General features: G+C 42.1%; 1 protein-coding gene across 2 annotated transcripts; it reads left to right on the plus strand.

The window, feature by feature from the left end:
* Nucleotides 1-1391: 1391 nt before the first annotated feature.
* On the plus strand, nt 1392-20110 carry CANX (calnexin). 2 transcript variants are annotated; one of them, XM_063168807.1, is made up of 16 exons: nt 1444-1458; nt 6156-6225; nt 9066-9254; nt 9713-9786; nt 10339-10397; nt 10624-10765; nt 12051-12132; nt 13252-13444; nt 14336-14525; nt 14809-14922; nt 15391-15547; nt 15854-16069; nt 16496-16615; nt 16720-16858; nt 17026-17114; nt 17706-20110. In XM_063168807.1, exons 3-16 carry the CDS (start codon nt 9069-9071, stop codon nt 17757-17759), a joined length of 1815 nt encoding a protein of 604 aa, XP_063024877.1. In that variant the 5' UTR covers nt 1444-1458; nt 6156-6225; nt 9066-9068; the 3' UTR covers nt 17760-20110. The 2 variants fall into 2 exon arrangements, with proteins under 2 accessions (XP_063024878.1, XP_063024877.1); XM_063168808.1 differs by lacking the exon at nt 6156-6225 and having other exon boundaries at nt 1392-1458.
* The last annotated feature ends 247 nt before the right edge of the window (nt 20111-20357 follow it).

Raw genomic sequence — 20357 nt, forward strand, 5'->3', positions numbered from 1 at the left:
AGCCAGTTTGGTGTCTTTCTGGAAAAATGTGTTTGATTCCAAACTTCAGTGCAAGCAGGGATTTGCTGATTTCATTTATGCTGAGCCTTATTTCTGAATGCTGGGGCCCTGCTTGCTTTGTCCTAACACGGTGGAATTTTCTCTGTGGGGAAACTTATACTGCTGACTCATTGCATCAACTCAAAACAGATTTATGTTTACAAAGGAAAAAAACCACCACCCTTTTCTTTCTTACTTTTCTCTAGTAATATTGGATTTGTTATTCCTAGAGAATACCTCCCATCTCCTGGAATATGCTGCAGCCCACAGACCACATAGGAGCTCGCTTTGAGCTGGGTGGTTCAGACACAGCTTTCTATGGAGCTGCTCTCAGCAGGTGCAGCTCAGACATAACTCAAAGGTGCTGTAATTTCCAGGCTACCAGAGCCTGTTTTCCTCACCATGGAATTGTGTTCCCTGCCCTCCCACATCACTGTGAGTGTGGCAGGACATGGAAACTCCTCAAGTTTAATCTTGACCTCGTTCACATGGTCCCATCAAACCCGGCATCACCTTCGGCCTGTCTGTCCCATTGGCCCACCAAGGATACTTTTTCTGTATTTCCCTGTGTTTCTTTAATGATTCGATGTGCAAACATTCAACATTTACACAGTATTTCACCTCTACAAAACTACGGTACTTTCATTTTCAAAATAGAGCACAGGTTAAAGGTTCTGGAATTGCACAAAGCCTTTGGGCAAGCAGCTGCTGAGCAGCGCTGCCATGTTCTGAACACGCGGGAGTCTGTGTCACTGTTCACTATTTTATTAAACCCTCGGCTTGTAATTGAGGAAAAGAACCACGGGATACACTGAATAGGCAAGAAAATCTGAATACCCTTTGTAAGGAATGAGAAGACAAAAAGATGGCTCTGCTGTTTAATACAGCGTTATTTTATGGGCCGGAGGGTGAGGGGCGTGAGGGGATGGGGGGGCGCGGGGAGGGCGTGAGGGGCTGTCCCCGCCCCCTGCCGCCCCCTGCCGCCCCCTGCCGCCCCCTGCCGCCCCCTGCCGCCCCCTGCCGCCCCCTGCCGCCCGCAAAGCCCCGGCAGCCTCCGCAGCGCCCCTGGACCGACACCCGTTGGGACCCCGCCCACATCCCAACGGCCTGCCCGCAACCAGCCAATCAGCTGGCACTTCCTGCAACCCCGCCGACCAATGACAGCGCTCCACGAAGGGCAGCGCCGTTGGGGGCGTGTTTAGAGGCGGGCCGTATGTTGATCGGCGGTTATATCAGCCAATCAGAGCGCAAATCTGATGGCTGGGCGGGCGGACGGGCGCGCTGTGCGCCAATGGCAGAGGCTGAGCGCCGTGAGGCGGGGGTGGGGCTGGCGCGCGGCAGATAGGCGGGCGGCGGCGGGCGCGCGGGCACGTGACGGAGGTGAGGGGAGCCCGGCGGCGGTGGCCGGGGCGGCGGAGGGTGAGTGTGTCTGTCTGTCCGTCTGTCCGTCCGTGGCCTCCCTCACAGCCGCTGCGGCTCCGGAATATCGGGGCGGGGGAGCGGGGAACGGACCCGCCCGCGGCGTGAGGCGGTGGGGGAGCCCGGCCTGTCGTGGGGCGTGCGGCGGGGCGCTGCTGGGCCCTGGGGGGTGGGCGGCCCGTGCGTGGTCCCGGCCCCATGCCGGGGGTGGGAGGAGGCGGGGACCCCCCGGAGTCGGGGCGGGAGGGACGGCCCGGGGAGGCCCCTGAGGCCGGGGGCGGGCGCGGGGCTGCGGCGGCGGCGCCGGGTCCCGCCCGGCACCCGCAGGGCTCGGAGCGGCCTGGGGGGAGCGGCGGCTCTTCTGGTAAGTTCTGGGAGCGCCGCTCCGGGCGCCGGGGCCGCGTGTTGGGACCGGGAGGGTTTAGGTTTATCTGGCTGCGTGTTCCGTGTCGGAAATAATCTGGAACGTGCTCCCCGTGAAGCCCCGCAAAGGGCGGTCGGGGGTGGGTGCAGAGCACGGCGCGGGCCTGGCTGGGGCTGTGCGAGGGGAAGGAGAAGCCTCTGGAAGGGGGGAGCTCATGGCGCGGAGCTGGAGTCCCAACAGGTGAAGTGCAGGCGAGGAATCTGCAGCAGGAAGACCTGAGAATTTAAAGGAATCGAAATGCCTGCTTTGATTTTTGACCCCCAAATATCGTTCGCATTGGGTGTCTTTAAAATAGTGTATAAATGAGATCTCATTTCTCATTTCTGGCTGAAGATTGTGTTGTGTGCTTTTAAAATACAAAAGCCCCCACACCTTTGGATTAAAGCATGTACAGTACACTGCTTTCTTATCCGTACTGATTCTGTAGTGTGAACTTTCACATTCAGGTTTCTGATTCAGAACTTTCTAGGCTACAGAAAGAGAAATGCTGCTGGTGATTTGGTTGTGAGGGGAAATGGACATGTATTAATGGCAGTAGTAATGGTAAAAGGTCCAGACCTCAAGATGATCAATGTTGACATAATTAATGCTGCAGAGCTTCTGCAGATCATCTTGGAAAACTCTTTCTGGAACTTATTTAGAGTATGTTAGATGTCTGAATACTGGTCTCTAGGCACGTAGTGTATTTCTAAATGTAGTGTGTTGACTTCACGTTGTCAAGTAAGCATGGTTATCACATGGGTTTTATGGGGCAGTCTTGCACGTTGTGATTTTGGTTGTTGCTAAAGTACTGCAAAGAGATAGCAGAACTATAATAATGTATGAGCTAATGCAGATAAAATAATGGTTAAATATAGGTTGGTGTATATATTACTCTACGTTCACACTGAGGTTCCTGACTTCAAAGACCACTTTATTCTTAATTTAGCTGTATTTGATGGGCTTATGCAAAACAATTAAATTGGGAAAAGGTCCGAGTAAAACTTTGTGTTTGTATTAACTTGTAGTATTTCTAGTTTAAAAAAACATTATGAAGAAGATACTTGTGTATCTTTTTGGGAGCAACTGCCCTCCTAGGAGGGAATCTAGTGTAAAATAGTAAGAAAGTTTTGAAATTCCATCAGTTTACCCTCTCATTTGGTGTGCTGTAGCACTTCCCCCTGAATAAATGAATAAATCCTTTACAGAGAATGCACTGAGTCTTGTCCTTAGCTCCATCTTTTACTTCTTTGTCTGGCCTTTGAGTTTCTGCTTCTGGTAGTAATCATGGTGGCAGCCTGTTCTTGCTGGAATCAGTTCTGTAGCAGGGCAAACTTGAATTGATTTCTAGGTGTGATGGTCCCAAAGATCTTGAGGTCCCTCCAGATCTGCCCCCACTAATATAATTTTCCCAGCAGCCCATCTGTTTTATGAGGTCAAAAAGCCTCATGGTTCTGTCTTACCCTCCAAGGACTTGCAGTTCTGCAGGAAGGATATCTGTGCTGACAAACAGTATCTGCTTTTTGCTTCTGTACTGGATCTGCACTGTTGTACATTATTTTTAGAAACTGGCATATTTGAAATGCCTATTAAAAGCAAGCTTTGTTGCTGTCCCTTTTCACACCTAATCCCTTGCCTGGTTTGTGCTCTCTACAACCCAAACAGGAGGCAGCTTTTTTGTGGGGATCCCCAAGAGAGGTTTGGCTAATCCTTTCCAAGAGACTTCTTGCTCATGTAGAAATATATCCCAGCCACTCCTTACTGAAGGGAAAAAAAAAGGGGGGGTGTAGGAAGGTAAACCACCACCATGGAGAGTGTGGAGAGTTCTTGCCTCTCTTCTCTTGTTAGTAAAGTGGTTTTATTGAGGCTTGTCTGCTGTTCTTTGAGTTATGATGTTTAAGGCAGAACCTTCACAATACTGGAAGCTGTCCAGCTGAAAAACAGTATTTCAGAGGAAAGAGTGTTGTCTGCATTATGAATTGTTGTATATACATGAACATAATTTTATTATATCCCCTTTAGAGGGGTGCTGAGGCACTGTACTGGCTGTTGAAATTACAATATTTGGCCACAGTTTTCAGCTTCACCATGGTGTCCATCCCCCAAATCTGCCTAAAGATCAGGCAGGTGCAGGTCACAGACCTGCACTTGAAACTGTGGTATTGAGCTGGCTCTGCTGCCAACAGCTTTAGTTCCTCTATCCATGGCTACTTACTTTCACTGGTACTGCTACATCTCTTTTTGCTGTTGCTGCTGGGTTGGCCTGTGGTATTGATTCAGGGTTAAAATAACAGAAGGCAGAAGGACTTGGAGCCATCTTAAACCAGCGGCTGGTTCATCATGAGCCTGTGTAAACAGTTACCCTGGCACCGCACAGGAGGCAGGATGTGCAAGGCAGAGGGATTGTGAGATGCAGAAGAGATTTCCTCTGCTCTTCAGTAGTTCTGACTCTAGGAAATGCCAAGTGGGGTGACTGAGCCTTTGCTCAAAACCACAGAACCCTCATTTGAGAGGGAAAATGTATATCTGTGTCTCAGCCTTTCTGTTCTTTCTCCTTGCAATTATTTTTGTGTTGTGATGAATCATCTTTATGTTGACTTTAAATTTTTCTTCCCCAATTTTTGCCTTGCATGAGGCCTTGTGCTTGTTTTCACTGGTGTGCTTCTGCTGTGAATGCCACACTGGAACCCAGTGCTGGGAGCACAGGACTTTGCTAGCGGGATTTGTTCTGACTTTGCTTGAGTCACTCAGCTGAGACTTCAGGTACTGCTGAAAGAGAAACCACTGATGCTCATCCAGTTAAATTGCATAGGTGTTGTTTGTAGTAAGTGTCTTGTTTTCATAGGATCTATTTAGTCTGACTCTTGAATTATTTTTTAAAAGAGCGAGTAGTAAACCAGATAGCCAGTAGCCATTCAAATGTAGTTATGCATTCTGAAATATTCTGTATTAAGAACTGGCTTGATGAACCACTGAAATAGATTAGTAACCAAGGAGATGATTAAACTGGTTTTGCAGGCTCTGTTTGACCTGACAGGGAAGTTACTAAACAGTATGTTCTGGGAGAGTGATAACAGAGGGCTTGAAGATCCTTCCTATGGGCAATTTCACTCTCTTCCAGGGGACATGTATGTTAGGGAGAATAGTGACAACTGTCTGTTGTATGAGTGCTTCCAGTGTTGTACCAGTAATAAAGAAGAACTTTTTCCTTTATGCCCAGAAAAGGGGGAATTCTAAATAAAAATTAATCTTTGAAGATACATGACTCTCTTGAAAGCCTTGAACTCCAAAGGTAGCAATCACTTAGTCCTACATGGTAGGAGTTGTGCTTTTGGGGTAAGATCCTGAATCTGTTTCTGAATTTCACTCCAGTTTAGTTTTGATTTTACTTTGTGAAAAGTCTGTAGTGCAGGTGTTTGAGGAGACTCTTTCCAGCACTCTGCTATAGATCTTACAAATACTGGGGTGAAATGTTTCAGCCTTTTGGCTCCCAGGTGCTCAAATGTCAGCTCGGAAGTTTTCTGGGGTAGAAGCTGGCCATGGGTGTGTGCAGAGAGAACAAGTCATCTGCAGCACTGACAGTCTCAAACCCTGGGATTGCAGTAGCTTCCCCTTCAACCTCAGTGGTGTGCCAATGTCTGTAAGTGACTGAAGAAAAAAAAGTACATGGAGTTATCTCTGCCTTGAAACGTTGTTATGGTGAAAGTGGTGGTTACGCTGAAGTAGAATGGAGACGTCAGAAGCTCTCACCTGTTATGAAAGTGTTCCTTTGTTAATGGCTTTTGGCAATTGCATGGTCAGAAATGCACCAACCTGCAGAAATGCTGCACAGTTTAACCTGAAGAAGGGAGATGCAGGCAGAGTAAAAAATGGCCAAGGATGGAAATTGCTTGGAAATTTAAGGAAGAAGTCAGATCATAATAGAGTAGGTGAGAGTGTCTGAAGGTTAGACTATGAGGTGGCCAACTGAACACCTGTAGTTGCCAGCAACCTAAAGTTCTACTGAAAAATTGATTTATGCCTGTTTTGTGTAAAACCTGAGTTGTATCTCTCTCCCCCTCCCTTCCTCTTCTATTTAGGAATAACCTAATTTACTAGGGCATAATTGTGTTTATGTTGTGTCCCTAAGGATTGTGTAAAGTGAATTTGAAATTTTTTCCTGTAGCAGTACATCCATTATGGATAGAAATAGCTTTTTAAATATCGAAATTGTGTGCCTCACTTAAATTGCTCTTCTGAGAACATAGTGCCTTTTTTTTTCCTATAATTTAGCCAGTTTTTTGTATTGTTTCAGGTTAAACAGAATAAGGAATTTGGCATGATAACTGGCAGGTTGCAGAAGAAGCTATCAGCCTGTACTCAAGGTATATGAATGGTAGCTTATGTTGAATTTAGGACTGATTTAATGTGTAGGAAATGTTCTAAGCAGCTTTCTGCAGAGATATAAACTTGTGCAACTGCTTGCCAATGATTGTAAAGAGGTAAGGACATGAAACTGGATTAGCTTCTCTTCAGACTTTTTAGCTTTCTTTTTTTTTTTGGTGAGGGGTGATGAAGCTTCCTTGGTAAGTTGACCATGAAATACTTCTTCCTTGAAATGAGGTTCAGCAAGGCCTGCAGTTCAGACAGAGCATTAGATGCTCAGTGTAGCAGGGTGGATACCTGTGGCTGTGTCAGGAGCACCCACATGCAGCAGCATTCTGCCATGCTGTGTGGGCCCTGGCAGAATTGTCTGCTTTCACTAAGATGCTTTGACAGAAGAATTTCTGAGGCCACGTGCCTTTGCCACTTGGGTCTGAGTATTTACCAAAGTCCATTTGCTGCTGACAAATATTTTCAAAGGGTTGTAGTTGAGGTGGGATTGTGGAGTAGGTAATTATTACATATGGAGTCAGTACTGGCAGGAAAGTTGTGGGGGATGATTTAATTCCTTCATCAAAACTTTCGTGCTGGTTGGCTACTGGTGAGATTACTTAAAGGATTACTTCCATGCTAAACTGTTAATACCCTTTGCACCAGGTTGGGAGGAGGGGTGCAGAAACTCCTTCCTTTTAGGAAAGGAGAGAATTGGCTCATTTTTAACGTTGGTATATTTTTAAGATTAACTTTGTCATATCACTTTCCAAATCCTGACATGCTCATTCTATCTGCATAGTATTATTTGAAAGCAGTTATAAAACTGTATTATCTTCCTGAATTTAGTTCTATTTTAAAAATATTTAGTGAGGCCCTATTGGTAAAGTAAGACAAAATGAAACCCTTTCCATGGAATGATGTTTTTGTGCCATTTCATCCATGGTTACTTCAGTCACATGGGGCACATCCAGAGTTCTGAAGATCACTTTTAAAGATGAAGCTTCAGGCTCTTGTTTCTGTATTGCTCTTATGCTGCTGGATATGAGTTTATTCAAAGAACACATTATCTGTGCAAGAAGAATTTGCAGCTCCAAGGGTACTGATGTCTGCTTGACCCTTTTCAGTCCTTGGTTTTGTGTTGTGGCTCTCACACTAATAAGAGCTGTTTTGAGGTCTGAAACTATTTTCAGTTTTGGCTGCACACTGTGCATTAAGCAAACAAGCTTTGCTCATATATAACAGCCCTTGGAAGTTTTTGTCAGCTATTCCTTCTGGAATGATTGTCCTTTTTGGCTCAGAGGTGTTTGGGTGCAGTTGCCTGAACCGAGTGGGGGAGGTCTCTGCTCCCCCAGAGGGGGAGATCCAGTATTTGGACCATAATCCTCAAGGCCATCACTATTGTTGGAAAACTGGCTGCACTTGCATGTTCCTGTAGTGACAAGCTGGGCATGACCTCTGCTTAAGTCTTTAAAATACAATTTTGTTGTAGTTATAAAACCACAGGTATAAAGTTTTTAAATCCTCTGTCATTAGCAGTAAGTTAAAGAATAATCTAAGAATGGTAGATCTAGTATGCAGCGTAGTCTTGGAAAATTGGATAATGCTGATAAGCTTTTGGGAGTGTGAACTCTTTAAGTTGCCTAAACGTGCATTGGAAAGTTGAAAGTTTGTTTCCTAGCATGATCTCAAACCCCTACAGGCACTGTTAACTCTGCTTGAGTTGTGTTTGAAAGTCTGCGGGGCTGCAGTGCGAGGTAGGAGTGTAAGGGAAGGAGGGAGGGGATGTTTGGTTTTATGCTTCTTTTCAAAAAAAGTTCAGTCTCAGTTATACCTCTGGTTTTTGGAGGAAAATTTGGAGTGGGATTCAAAGGAGAAAAGATGAGCAAGGCACAGGTTGTTGTTGTGAGGGTTTTGTGCAGATAAAACTGAGCAGGGTTCTGGGAATGTTGCCTTCTGTATCAACCTAAAGAGGCAGTGATCTTGTCGCTTTTCTAGGAGGAAAGTCAAATTGAAACCCATTTTACTTACAAGGTATTTTAAGCTACAGCTTGCCATTATCTATCCTGTTTTAGGTGTGACAATGTGCTGAGCACTTTATGAATTAGTTTAGGTGTGGTATTTTAATTCTGTAAGGCTCCAGTTAACAGCTACTCTTTCCTTGGTCATCTTGTTAAATTAGAAATTGAGAGAAGGGAATTGATTCAAGTGGAAGTTTCCAGGAGCTTCAACTGCTTGTAGGCATCTGCCAGTAGTAGCAATGACTGTTGGCAGTAATTCTACAATAAAGCCTGGGGAAGGGGTTTGATTATTGAAAACACCAGAGCTCTGCATTTAAAAGGATAAAAAATATATTGAACAGGATATGAAGATTGAATACTCTGAAAAATTACTATTTTTGAATAAAATAGAAAATTTTATTCCAATTTCTGGACTGAATGGAAGCTTGAGTTTCTGCATGGTGTATTTAAAGTCCTTCATAAGCATGAAATAGTTTTTCTTTTTAGGCTTTTACAGCCACATATGTTATGGTGGCATGTGTGTGTCTGCTGTCCTGCTTGTGGGCTGTGACAGTGTAAGAGCAAAATTATGACACTTCTGCATGATCTGCAGAACGTGTACATGTGGTTCTCCACTGAGTTAATATCTGTTTGATATTAAATACTTAGCTTTGTGTTGTGTTCTTTCCCAGCTTTTAGAGCTGTCTCAGGCAGATGCTGTAAATAACAGAGCTGGAGAGAGAAGTTTGCACTTCACCTGTTGCCTTGGATGCTCTGATTTGTACTGAGAAGCCTCGTGTGGCTCTGTGTGCAGTGCTGGCTTCACCACTTTGCTTGTCCTGTTTATTCAGAACATGGAGCTGAAATGGCTGCTGTGTGTGACCCTGCTGGCCCTCGGGATCCTTGTTCTCCAGGCACATGATACAGATGAAGACAATGATGCTGATGATGTAGTTGATATTGAGGATGACTTGGATGATGGTATTGAGGATGTAGAAGAATCAAAGTCTGAAACAAGCAGTGCTCCTCCAGCTCCAAAGGTTTGACATAGAATTCCTTTTAACAATTGAATTAGTGCTTGGGTTTTGGTTAATGGGAGTCTGATCAGAGTTGTCTTTATTTTCTTAGCCTGTTGTAATGTTATAAAAGATGTTATCTAGGAGTAGGGCTTAGAATTAAGGTTGGCTGCTTTGTTCCTGTTTTCATGTCCCTCATGTTCTTCCAGAAGACTTACATCACGGATTTCAAGGATACATCTGATATCAGGAGTCATTGCTAAAATTTCCAGTTAGGTATATACTTGAGGTTTTGTTGCAGACAAGAGCACAACAACTTGGCACAGGCAGCAATATTTATGTAATTTCTGTGTTTATGCTTCAAGAATGTCCAGGTGAGCTGCACTTGAATGTAGGAAGGAGTGTGAGCTTTACATGCCTGTATTTCTGTAGAATAAAGGATGTGTCCTGAAAGGTGCATAAATGCCTCCCTTTTCCAATAGGTTACTTACAGGCCCCCTGTCCCAACTGGTGAAGTGTATTTTGTGGAATCTTTTGATAAAGGAACTCTGGAGGGGTGAGTATAATCTGAAGGATGATTTGGTACAGCAAATAGTGTAAAATGTTGGTGAAAGGCAATGAAACCCTCCCTGCAAGGAGGGAATATAATACAAGAATAATACAAGAACTATGAATAATACAAGAACTTTTGTTATTCAAAACTAAATTAAAGGGCCCCTGTTCAGTTGGGCTTACAGTAATGACTTTTTGAGGCTAGGTGTTCAGATGCTGGGTTAAACCATATTTCCTTAAGTTCTGGTAATAAAGGGGAGGTGAGGCCATTACATGTGGCTTTTTTACTTTCCTGAGGTGATGTGAGGATGGTAAGGTGCTGCTTCTGTTTTGGTTTTTTTTACAGGAGTGAGGTACTTGCTCATGAGGCCATGGTCCTACCTTGGGCTGGGAAGTAGCAAACATAGAAAAGTTTGTGGGCTTGGAAACAGAACTCTTCAGGGGATCAAGATTCTGGGGTGTAGTCATGAGACAGCAAGGGCTACCTTATCTTAAGGGCAGGATTTTTAGTGTGTGATTTTTACAGTTTTTTAACCATTGAGTGTCTGTCTTCTAGATGGGTCCTTTCCAGAGCCAAGAAAGATGATACAGATGATGAGATTGCCAAATATGATGGTGAGTCCAACCCAGGTTTTGAATGATAAATGTTTCTGATGCTGTTTGTCATGTATGAAAAAGAGGTGCAAGTCTGTCTTTTCTGTTTCTCAGCTAAAATTATATTCACTGAAGAAAATGAGAGGGATGTTGCTTGGCTAATAATATAAAATGTAGTTCTCATTTAAAGAAAATATCCATTCAGAAATGTTGAGATAAATGAGTGTTTGATCAATTTCCTCCCCAGGTAAGTGGGAAGTCCAAGACATGAAGGAAACGAAGCTTCCAGGAGACAAAGGGCTGGTAATGGTGACCCGAGCCAAGCATCATGCAATTTCCTCCAAACTTTCCAAGCCATTTGTGTTTGATTCCAAACCCCTTATTATACAGTAAGTAAAGAATAATTTGATGTTCTGTTGATCCCAGGGTGACATGATAGCAAGCTGAGGTTAATTCCATAACTGAGCTTTTGTTGACTGGGGGTCTAGATGACACCAGATGTTGTAACATATTATTACACTGTTTTGAGTAAGAGTAAAATAGTAACCCAGCTTCCCAAAGTGGGGAGTTAGTAACAGCATGGGTCCTTCTGAAGCCTGGAAGTCTCTGCAAACGAGTCTTGGTAACCTGTCTTGTGGCTTCAGTTGACTTGATTTAATTGTGGTAACAAGGTCAGGCAACTGACTTTTGTACTGCTAATTGTGGAAGTCCTTGTCCTTTTGAAAGAATGCTGGCCTGTAAGTAGGTCAGGGCACTTTCTTCTACAGTAAACTGCCCCCTGTTTCTGAGGAGAAGTGGACAGAGGGGTAAAGATGCATTTGTTTCCTCCTTCCTGTGTCTTAGTTCGTTTGCCATGCCATGGAAGATGAACACCTTACATAGGTCACAACTATTGCAGAAGAATCTCCTTGCATGTATCTGAGACTAACAAGTCAGGGGAAAAACATAATTCAGTGAGGACAGTTGAGTTGTGCACTATTAGTGATGTTATCAATTTTAAACAAAGAATAAATTGATTTGTATTTGCACAAGATAATGAATTGGTCACTTTGCTTTGCACTGTTTAATTTTGGCTCAAAATACTAGGCTAAAAATAAAGCCCAGTGGTCATTCACTCCAGCTGCTGGCATTGTGAGAGGATCAAGCATACTTAGCTTATTCCTGACAGAGATGTTTTGCCTTTTTCAGACTCCTTGGCATCCCTAAATACTGTTGTATGCTTATAACCCTAAAGGGGCTTCTCCTAAAATCCAATTGTTTTTGCTTTGAGTCCTGCAAACTGAGTTGTCTGCCTACTGTAGTAGTTGTTGGGAAAATAATTGGTTTGCCTCAATCCCTGTTGAAAGCTTTTTATTCTTCCTCTCTACTTCTAGGTCATTATTGTTTAGGCCAGCACTCAATTTCTTTAATCTCTTCTGTCAGGTTAATTCTTATAAATCTTCAATTTTTAAACTGTTTCTCAGACTCTTGTGAATATTTTCTTAGTCCTTTTTTCTATATGTATCTATATGATGGTATCTTTAATATTCACTGGATAAATGATTTAAAGCAAACAACAACAAAACAGTGTTACTGTTAATTTGTACTGACAAAATTGTAATTGTGTATTGCAAAAATAATTTTTCCTCATGTATAACATGTGCTCTCCCCTCTTCTATCCAAAACTAAAATTAGGTATGAAGTAAACTTCCAAAATGGAATAGAGTGTGGTGGGGCCTATGTGAAATTGCTTTCAAAAACCCCTGAGCTGAACCTGGTGAGTAATGCTCCTACTTTTGGGTATTAGCTGGGAAAGAACTTGAAGTTTTTTCACTTTGCTTCTTTCTGAAGAAACCTTTTTAGTGAAGGCGGTGGGGCCTGATTGCCCAAGTACTTTGCACTCAGCATTTTCCCAGTGCTTTCAGTTGGAGAGGATAAGTACTGAAATGTGACGGCCTCTTGAGTGGAAACTGAAGTTCCCTAATAGCTGAGCAGTTGTAGACCTTTGCCAAACTCTGCAGTACTTCAGATTTCCCTGGGTTCTAGAATGAAAAAGGAGGTGCTTAGTAGAGTGGCCAGCTCCTAAGGCCCAAGGGCTGCATTTTGTCCTCTCACTGAAGTGGTTTAGCCTGTTCAGACAAAGCTGAACTGCTGGGTAACCTTGTGTGGGCTCTTCTAGCCTATGGGTTTACTTTAGCCATTTTCCTTTTATGACTTGTTATCCATCCTTCTTTTTTTGTGCAGTCTCATTGGAGTTGTATTATTAATACAGTTTCCAAACTATTAAAAAATCTCCAAAACAACCACAAACACCCAGAACACAGCTTGGCTGCCTGATCAGTTTCATATGTGCATTGAATTTTCCAATAACATTAGCAAGAACAAATGGACTTGCAGAGCTCAATGATGATTATATCCAGTTAGAGCATAGATTGAGGCATACCCCAGTTCATAAGTGTACACTAAATGCAGCTTTGCTTCACTTTTAGTGCTGCTTATCACTTGGTGTGAAAGGAACTCAGTGGCCTTGCTAGCCTTTCATTACAGCCAGTAGCTGATACTTGTAATTAATAACATTTAAAATACTTTGTTGTAATGTAGAGATACCCACAATGTTTAAGTGTGTCACACTAATATTTTGGATAACACCTGAGTAGCTGGTGTTTTCCACGTGGAAAGTGGAGCCCAAAGGTGCAAAATTAAGTAGCTGGGATAGTTCTTAGCACATTATTTTTTCTTGAGGCTTATATGAGGAACATAAGCTTTAATATGGAGACTTCATGGGTTTGATATTCACATTGCAGAATAGTTTTTAATGAATTGGGAATTCTTATGCCAGACAATGACTGAAGTTGTATTTCAAGATAATGCAGGGAGTTATTGTGTTGTTTTATAGGATCAGTTCCATGACAAAACTCCATATACAATAATGTTTGGCCCTGACAAATGTGGAGAGGACTATAAATTGCACTTCATCTTCCGGCACAAAAACCCAAAGACTGGCAAATATGAGGAAAAGCACGCAAAGCGCCCAGATGCAGATCTGAAGACTTACTTTACTGATAAGAAGACTCATCTTTATACTCTAGGTATGGTGACTGCTGACTATGCATATTAATAATTACTACATCTTCTTCACCAGAAGCTCAAAGTGAGCCAGATGAACAGGTGAATATTTGTCCCAATGCACCATACAACTAAAAACTGCTTGAAAGCTTTAAATACAAAAACTGACTGTCTGTGCAAAGGTTGATTTCATCCTTCCAGGAACTCTTGATTCATGTAAGAAAGGTCATGCAACGTAATACTTAAAGGACAAACTGAATTTCAGGGCAGTTGTAAGTAACTTGAACTAAGTATGTTTGTAATAATTATCAGCGTGTATACACTGCCTGAATGCTGCCTCTGGGTAACATGGGGTAAGCTAAGCTTTAGCTGTGGAGACATCATAGTTTGTTTTAGTTTTGTTTGTATTTTTTTCTGCGTCCATGTACCAGACAAACTCAGGAGTTCTTGAAATAGTGTCTAGTATATTAGCTATCATCAAAATCTTTCAGGAAGTACTTAGGAGTGTCTCTGTCTTTTCCTACTACAGAGACAGGAGTAGATAAAGAAGTGAGATTAAAATCCTCTAAGTCAGTAGTAGAAGGTCTTAGTCTGGAGTAGAATGTGAGTATATACATTCTTACTACTAAAGCAATACTTCCTGTGCCAAAGTCAACTTGTTGTGGTAACTGCTAAATCACTTTACAAAGCTCCATGCTTTTAACACACGTAGGACTTCTGCCAGGAGTCTGCCTTCTCACAGAGTGAGATGTGGTGCATCATCAGTAGTTGTACTTTGGTGTAAGGACAAAGGTTCTTAGCAGTTCTTTAAAGCAGTTGATGGGTAGGTGGTAGCTTGGGTTGTACAGTGATGCTTTATGACTCATGCTTTGTGTAGTACATGCAATGACTACATCAACTTTTTTTCCTTACAGTCTTGAATCCTGACAATAGTTTTGAGATACTGGTTGATCAAACAGTTGTCAACAGTGGGAATTTGCTGAATGATATGTCACCTCCTGTGAATCCACCCCGAGAGATTGAGGACCCAAATGACCAGAAGCCTGAGGACTGGGATGAGAGACCAAAAATCCCAGACCCAGATGCTGTTAAACCAGATGACTGGTAAGGGGTGTTGGAAGGGTGGAATTGAGGGAATCCTTAGCCCCATAATTTTGTCTTGATCAAAATTAGTAGTAGTACTTTGCAATTGGCACCTTGATATGCCATGAGGCACGTGTGTTAGGATTGCAAGGCAATTCCTTTCTGAAATCATGAAGTCACCCTGACAGAAGGGAAGGTGGCTGGCTGTCTAGAGCAGTGGGCTGGTTCAAAGTCTGTAGAATTGTGCCTTGGGCTTAAGAACTTATGTGTTGTCTGTGCTAACACATAATGCTCTGCCCTCAAGGGATGAGGATGCTCCTGCAAAGATCGCAGATGAAAATGCTGTGAAACCAGAGGGCTGGCTGGATGATGAGCCAGAATATGTAGCAGACCCTGATGCTGAGAAACCTGAAGATTGGTAAGTTTACTACCTCTTGCAAATGGCAGCAATTATTTCATGACTTTGGTACTGACATTTGCAGTTCATTATTGCTTGCTGATGAAGTTGCTGTTCAGGCTGTTTTTCTCCAAAAGTAGAAGGCAGTGGTCTGAGGACTCATGTTCAGCATTCACCTCTGCGTTTTTCAACTCTTCTGTGACTGTAAGCAGAACAGGGCAGGGATGTTTACCTTGAAGTAGAACCTGCTTGGAAGGGGCACTGGGGGAGACTGCGGTCAGGGACTGGCTTTTGTTGATCTTCTGTGCTTCACAGTCTTTGAAATCCTTGTTTCTTCTGCAGTATATTTATCTACAGACTTATGCTATGCAAAGTTTGTGTCTTCATTTAGTGATAGGAATTTAGATTTTCCCAGAAATCAGACATTGTCTGAGTCATGTTCTGTATGAAGGCAAGGGGTGGACTTCAAAACTGAGTTTGCCTTTTCAGGGATGAAGATATGGATGGTGAATGGGAGGCACCTCAGATTGCAAATCCTAAGTGTGAGACAGCTCCTGGCTGTGGTACCTGGCAGCGCCCAATGATTGACAATCCAAACTACAAAGGCAAATGGAAGCCTCCTATGATTGATAACGTGAACTATCAGGTTTGTGTTTTCATTGCTTAAGCTGGTGGCCAATAAAGCATCTCTCTCACAAAAAACAGAATGATTCAGATTCAGCAGATGTAATTAGAAGTTCAAGTGCAGTCACTATTTTTCTGTGTTTCAAGTGGACAAAGTGCTTTCTTACCAGGCATTACTTCTTTGTATTGATTCCCAAAGACTGATGAGTTGCACCTGTAGATGTTGTAATTAAGTGCAATGGATTGTTACATCTCTCCATTCATAATGGGCTGAAAACGAAAGTTTGTCTTCTAGTAGATGAGGCTGAAAGTGTTTTGTCTTTTCTAGGGTATATGGAAACCTAGAAAGATCCCAAACCCAGACTTTTTTGAAGACTTGGAGCCTTTCAAGATGACTCCTGTCAGTGCTGTGGGGCTTGAGTTATGGTCCATGACATCTGACATCTTTTTTGACAACTTTATTATCTGTACTGAGAGAGCTGTGGCTGATGATTGGGCCAGTGATGGATGGGGACTGAAAAAAGCAGCTGATGGTGCTGCAGAGGTGAGAGAGGAAGGTTTAATTGTGTGCTGTGGAGTGGAACAGTAGAAGCACCTCTGCTGTTCTCTCTCTCAGCCTTTGTCAATATAAGCTGTATGTGCTAAGGCTGAGGGTTTTGCTAAACCAGGTGGGAGCCTCAATTAATAATTACAGTGTGTTAATGGTTGCTATAAGTAACTGAGAGCACTCACTGCTCTCCTCTGAGATTTTGCTCTGATATTTGGACTGTTTAGCCCAATTCTCATTTATAAGCTATGGGAAAAGTACTTGTGCAGGTTAGCTTGATATTTTTTTTCTTTTTTTTTTTTTTTAAGGTCTGAAATACAATGTTTAAAGTTGCAAAAAAGCCTATTTGAAAATGTTGTAGGTTAAATTGAGCTGCTAGCTTGCTGTATGAGGTGGAATTTGACAGTGCTTTTGGTCTTACAGCCTGGTGTTGTGGGCCAGATGATGGCAGCTGCTGAAGAGCGTCCCTGGCTCTGGGTAGTCTACATCCTCACTGTGGCTTTGCCAGTGTTCCTTGTTGTCCTTTTCTGCTGTTCTGGAAAGGTAAATGCATTTCCTCTGATAATTAGCCTCAGGTTTAATAGGATGTTCAGTAAAATCTGCCTGAATGTCACAAATAATTGCCTGGGTTTGTCATTGCCTTTCAGAAGCAGCCAAGTGCTGCAGAATACAAGAAGACTGATGCTCCTCAGCCTGATGTGGTGGATGATGAGAAAGAAGAAGAAAAAGATAAAGGAGAAAAAGAAGAGGAGGAGGAAGAGGAGGATGCAAATGACGAAAAGCTTGGTAGGAAAACTGGGTAATCTGAGTGGTATTCTCCCTGATAGAATAAACCAACAGGATTGGCAGATAAGAAATAAAGCCAATGGTGAACTGAAAATAAGTCAGGTAGGAGAATGTTTTGGGTTTTTTTTTTTTGTAATTTTAATTTTTTTTTCCATTTTCCCTTGAAGAGAAGCAGAAAAGTGATGCTGATCTAGGAAGTGCTAGTCAAGAGGAAGAAGAAGAGGAGGAGGAGGAAGACAGGAAACCTGCATCAGAGGTAAGAGTGCCTAATCTTTGAAGGAAGCTTATGCATTTTCTTTCCTAGGTTGTGTAGAACAGGCCTTACTGCAGTGTTAAAAGTTAACCTGTCTCATGTGACCCTCCCTCCCAGTTCAGAACTTTAGAAAACTTAATCTCCCTGAAGAATAGGAATTGCTGTGGCTGACATGAGCACGCTTGGGCACCCTGCTAAAGGCACTGCTGTAGACCCTGCCTTGAGAGGGGAGTGGGACTGTTGGAAGGCAGCTTCTTGAGGCAAAAAACTTACTCAGCTTCAATTGCAGTCAGGATGTGACCTTGAGTGCTCTACACTGGCACAATGACTCAAAAATGGGTGGAGTGTTGCTTGGAGTTAAGGGATTCTCCCAGCAGCAGAAGCTGTTGAGTACTCCCAACAAATGTACATCCACTGAAAACAAATAACTTGCCTGTTTGCTACAAAGTACTTTAAGCAGTAGATCCTTTCCAAAACTGAATTCTAATGTAAAAGTGAAAGTGGATTATTTTTCATAGATTTTTCTCAAAATAGTTATGAAGGGTATATTTAGATTTTGTTTTATTGATGTTTGCACAAATTACTTTCTTGCAGGAGGAGGAAACTGTGAATAGATCACCCAGAAACAGAAAGCCAAGGAAAGATTGAAAAAAGTCATAAGAACTTGATCTGTGATTTCTTTTTTTTGTTGTTGTTTTCAAACATGGTTCTGGGAGAGGACCTTGGACACCTTACATTGAAACTTGGACAAACCTCAAGATTTCACCATCCACAGGTTCCAGTCACACGATCCAATGTAATGGAGTGTCTAGCAGTAAAATATTTGCAATCATCTGTTTTAAAGAGCATCATTCCTGTAGAAAGAAAGCATTTAATATAATGGGCTGTGGATTTTGGAATGTAACATAACTAACCTTTTCATTTTTGGTTTTAAATATTCTTTTCTGTTGTTAAGTAGATTGGTAGAATTTTTCCAGTCTCAAACCTTGGCTTAATTTAATATATTAATTAGTGAAATATAACAATGAATCTTGAAAGTGCTAGGTGATAAAAATGCAGTTTTGTAACTAGTTTTTTTTACAAATATGTAAATTCCTAAATGCACCAATGTCTTTATACCCCGAAAATTTGGTAATTGTTTGAAGATAAGTTGTCAATGCATTTGACAACACCCCTGCCCTCAAGAGAAAAGACAGCTGGGGGGAGATGTAGGGGGAACCAGTAGTGAAACTCTCTAATCAATCAACTTCATTCTTTTGGGGGGAGGGGAAAGAGGAAGAAGGGGTGGAAGGAAGGGGTTAGGCAGTCTAGAAAATATATGCATACTGTGCATGGCTAAAGCCCTGTTAAATGTTGACAAACAATCTAGGATTTGGAGTGGGTCATCTTAATGTGGCATTTAATCCTGCAGAGTTTGCAGACAACCAAGTTTATTTGTTCTTGAACTCTTTTTGTAAAGCTGAGGGTTGCTGGGGAGGTGTGGTTAGGCTACTTCCCCCTTTGCTCTCTGTTCAGCCACCGGTGTTTTCCTCTCTGTGACGACACAGCTCTTCCTGAGGGCAGCTCTGCCTCAGCTGCTGAAGCACTTCACGTTCAGCTCATTGTCAAACTCGATTTCATAGCTAGGCCTGCTCCTTTCCAGGGTCCAAACACTGAGTAGGACAGTGTCCCATATCCTCTCACTGTTGTCACTGTATGTCTGCTGTAGAAATGGGGGAGGTAGGCAGGTAGACAAGTTAAAGTGAGTATTTGTAAAAGAAAAAAACCACAACCAAGATGTCAGTATTGTAGGTGGGGAAGGAGCATGTGGAATCTCCTAACTGGTATGTGAAACTGTTTTAAGTCCTTTTATCTGCTCTTCATGTCACAAGTGCATTCTAAATTATATTGTGAATGTTAGGAAATTCCAATTCCAGCTGAATAAATTTTTTTAAAGTGTTGAGTCTACCATACTACACTGTTTCAAACACCTTTTTTTTTTGTGGAATGCAGGTGAGCACTACAAGAGCATTACCTCTGAGGGTGAGATGGATGTAATTCATTACACTGTACCAAATATGTTTGCATTTGGATGTCTATGTAGATAAACTTTTGCCTTTGTTTAGAATGAAATTAAATGTCATGAAATTATTCTTCTTGCACTGAACTTAAACACTCCAGTGTTGTTTGGTCATATGATAGGTATAGTGTGTGGAATAGTTCCCAGGGGTTGTGGGGGAAAGAGTGTTCCAATTACCTTGCAAACAATCTAACCAATTACTAAAAGACTCTTGTTTTGGGTTTGGTTTTTTTTTTTGGTTTTTTTTTTTTTTTTTTTGTAAAACACCTTTTGCTGCCTGTCCTTATGTTGTATCCCTTGGTTGTTGTGTTTGAAATATTAGTGATCACAAATGCATAGCAGGATTTCTTGATCTCTCTGCAGTGTACAAATAAACTATTGTAAGCAAGATACTGGAAGTAATTTCAGACTTCTGTTGGGAGCTATTGCATGTTTAGAATGCCTTTGCCTGTTGAACACCTGGTCAATACTGCTCCTTATTGCAAAAATAGCTTATACTCTGACATGGAAGATGTCATAGCTTAAGCATTGCTACTAGCTTGTTCTCAGGACTGTATTTTTATCAAGGAGCAGCTGCTATTTATGACTCTCAGTCCTTTGAGATGAAGTATATGTAAATGGTTTCAATTCAGCTAATGTTTTGAGCACAACATAAAAATTAATTAATCTAATGGTTTTTTATCTTAATATGCAAATTGCCTTAAACTCCCAAACAATCCCTGTGCATACATGTTCTTTCAAAGCATCAAAAGTGAACTTGAGATCTGCTATCAGCTTTTGAATAGCATTATATTAAAGCTAATTGTAAATCTACATTTGCTTCTGCTAATTCTCCTGAAAAAGTCCTGTCTGCATGTTATGGCTTTTTTTGATACCATAGTGTATGCTTTAAATAATCACTACAATAAATGAAGACTTTCCAAAATGGATAGACAAGTTACTTTTTATCCTGTTTTCTGGCTTGGGTGCCTCAGTTTGACCTTAGAATTGCTCTAATTTTTAAAGTCTTGGAGGAAAAATACAGCTACCTGCTTATCAATATACATAAAGCATAGCTGTGTTTTTTAGAGTTGTGAAACTCCACCTGGCTGTAACCTGTGAGCTGTGTTTGGAACTCTTACAGATCCTGGAAGGTGTATTTGGGCCTTTTGTGCCTGTGCAGCCAAGGGTGGCAGCTCTGGACAAGG

This window comes from Melospiza melodia, chromosome 14 (genome assembly GCF_035770615.1).
Source record: "Melospiza melodia melodia isolate bMelMel2 chromosome 14, bMelMel2.pri, whole genome shotgun sequence".
NCBI classification, from domain to species: Eukaryota; Metazoa; Chordata; class Aves; order Passeriformes; family Passerellidae; genus Melospiza; species Melospiza melodia.

Bases quoted from the DNA above. Each gene is read 5' to 3' on its own strand.
- CANX (XM_063168808.1), top strand. From the start codon at position 9,069: ATGGAGCTGAAATGGCTGCTGTGTGTGACCCTGCTGGCCCTCGGGATC. The intron at 9,255-9,712 runs GTTTGACATAGA...CTTTTCCAATAG, and splicing joins GTGCTCCTCCAGCTCCAAAG to GTTACTTACAGGCCCCCTGT. The intron at 14,526-14,808 runs GTAAGGGGTGTT...TCTGCCCTCAAG, and splicing joins GCTGTTAAACCAGATGACTG to GGATGAGGATGCTCCTGCAA.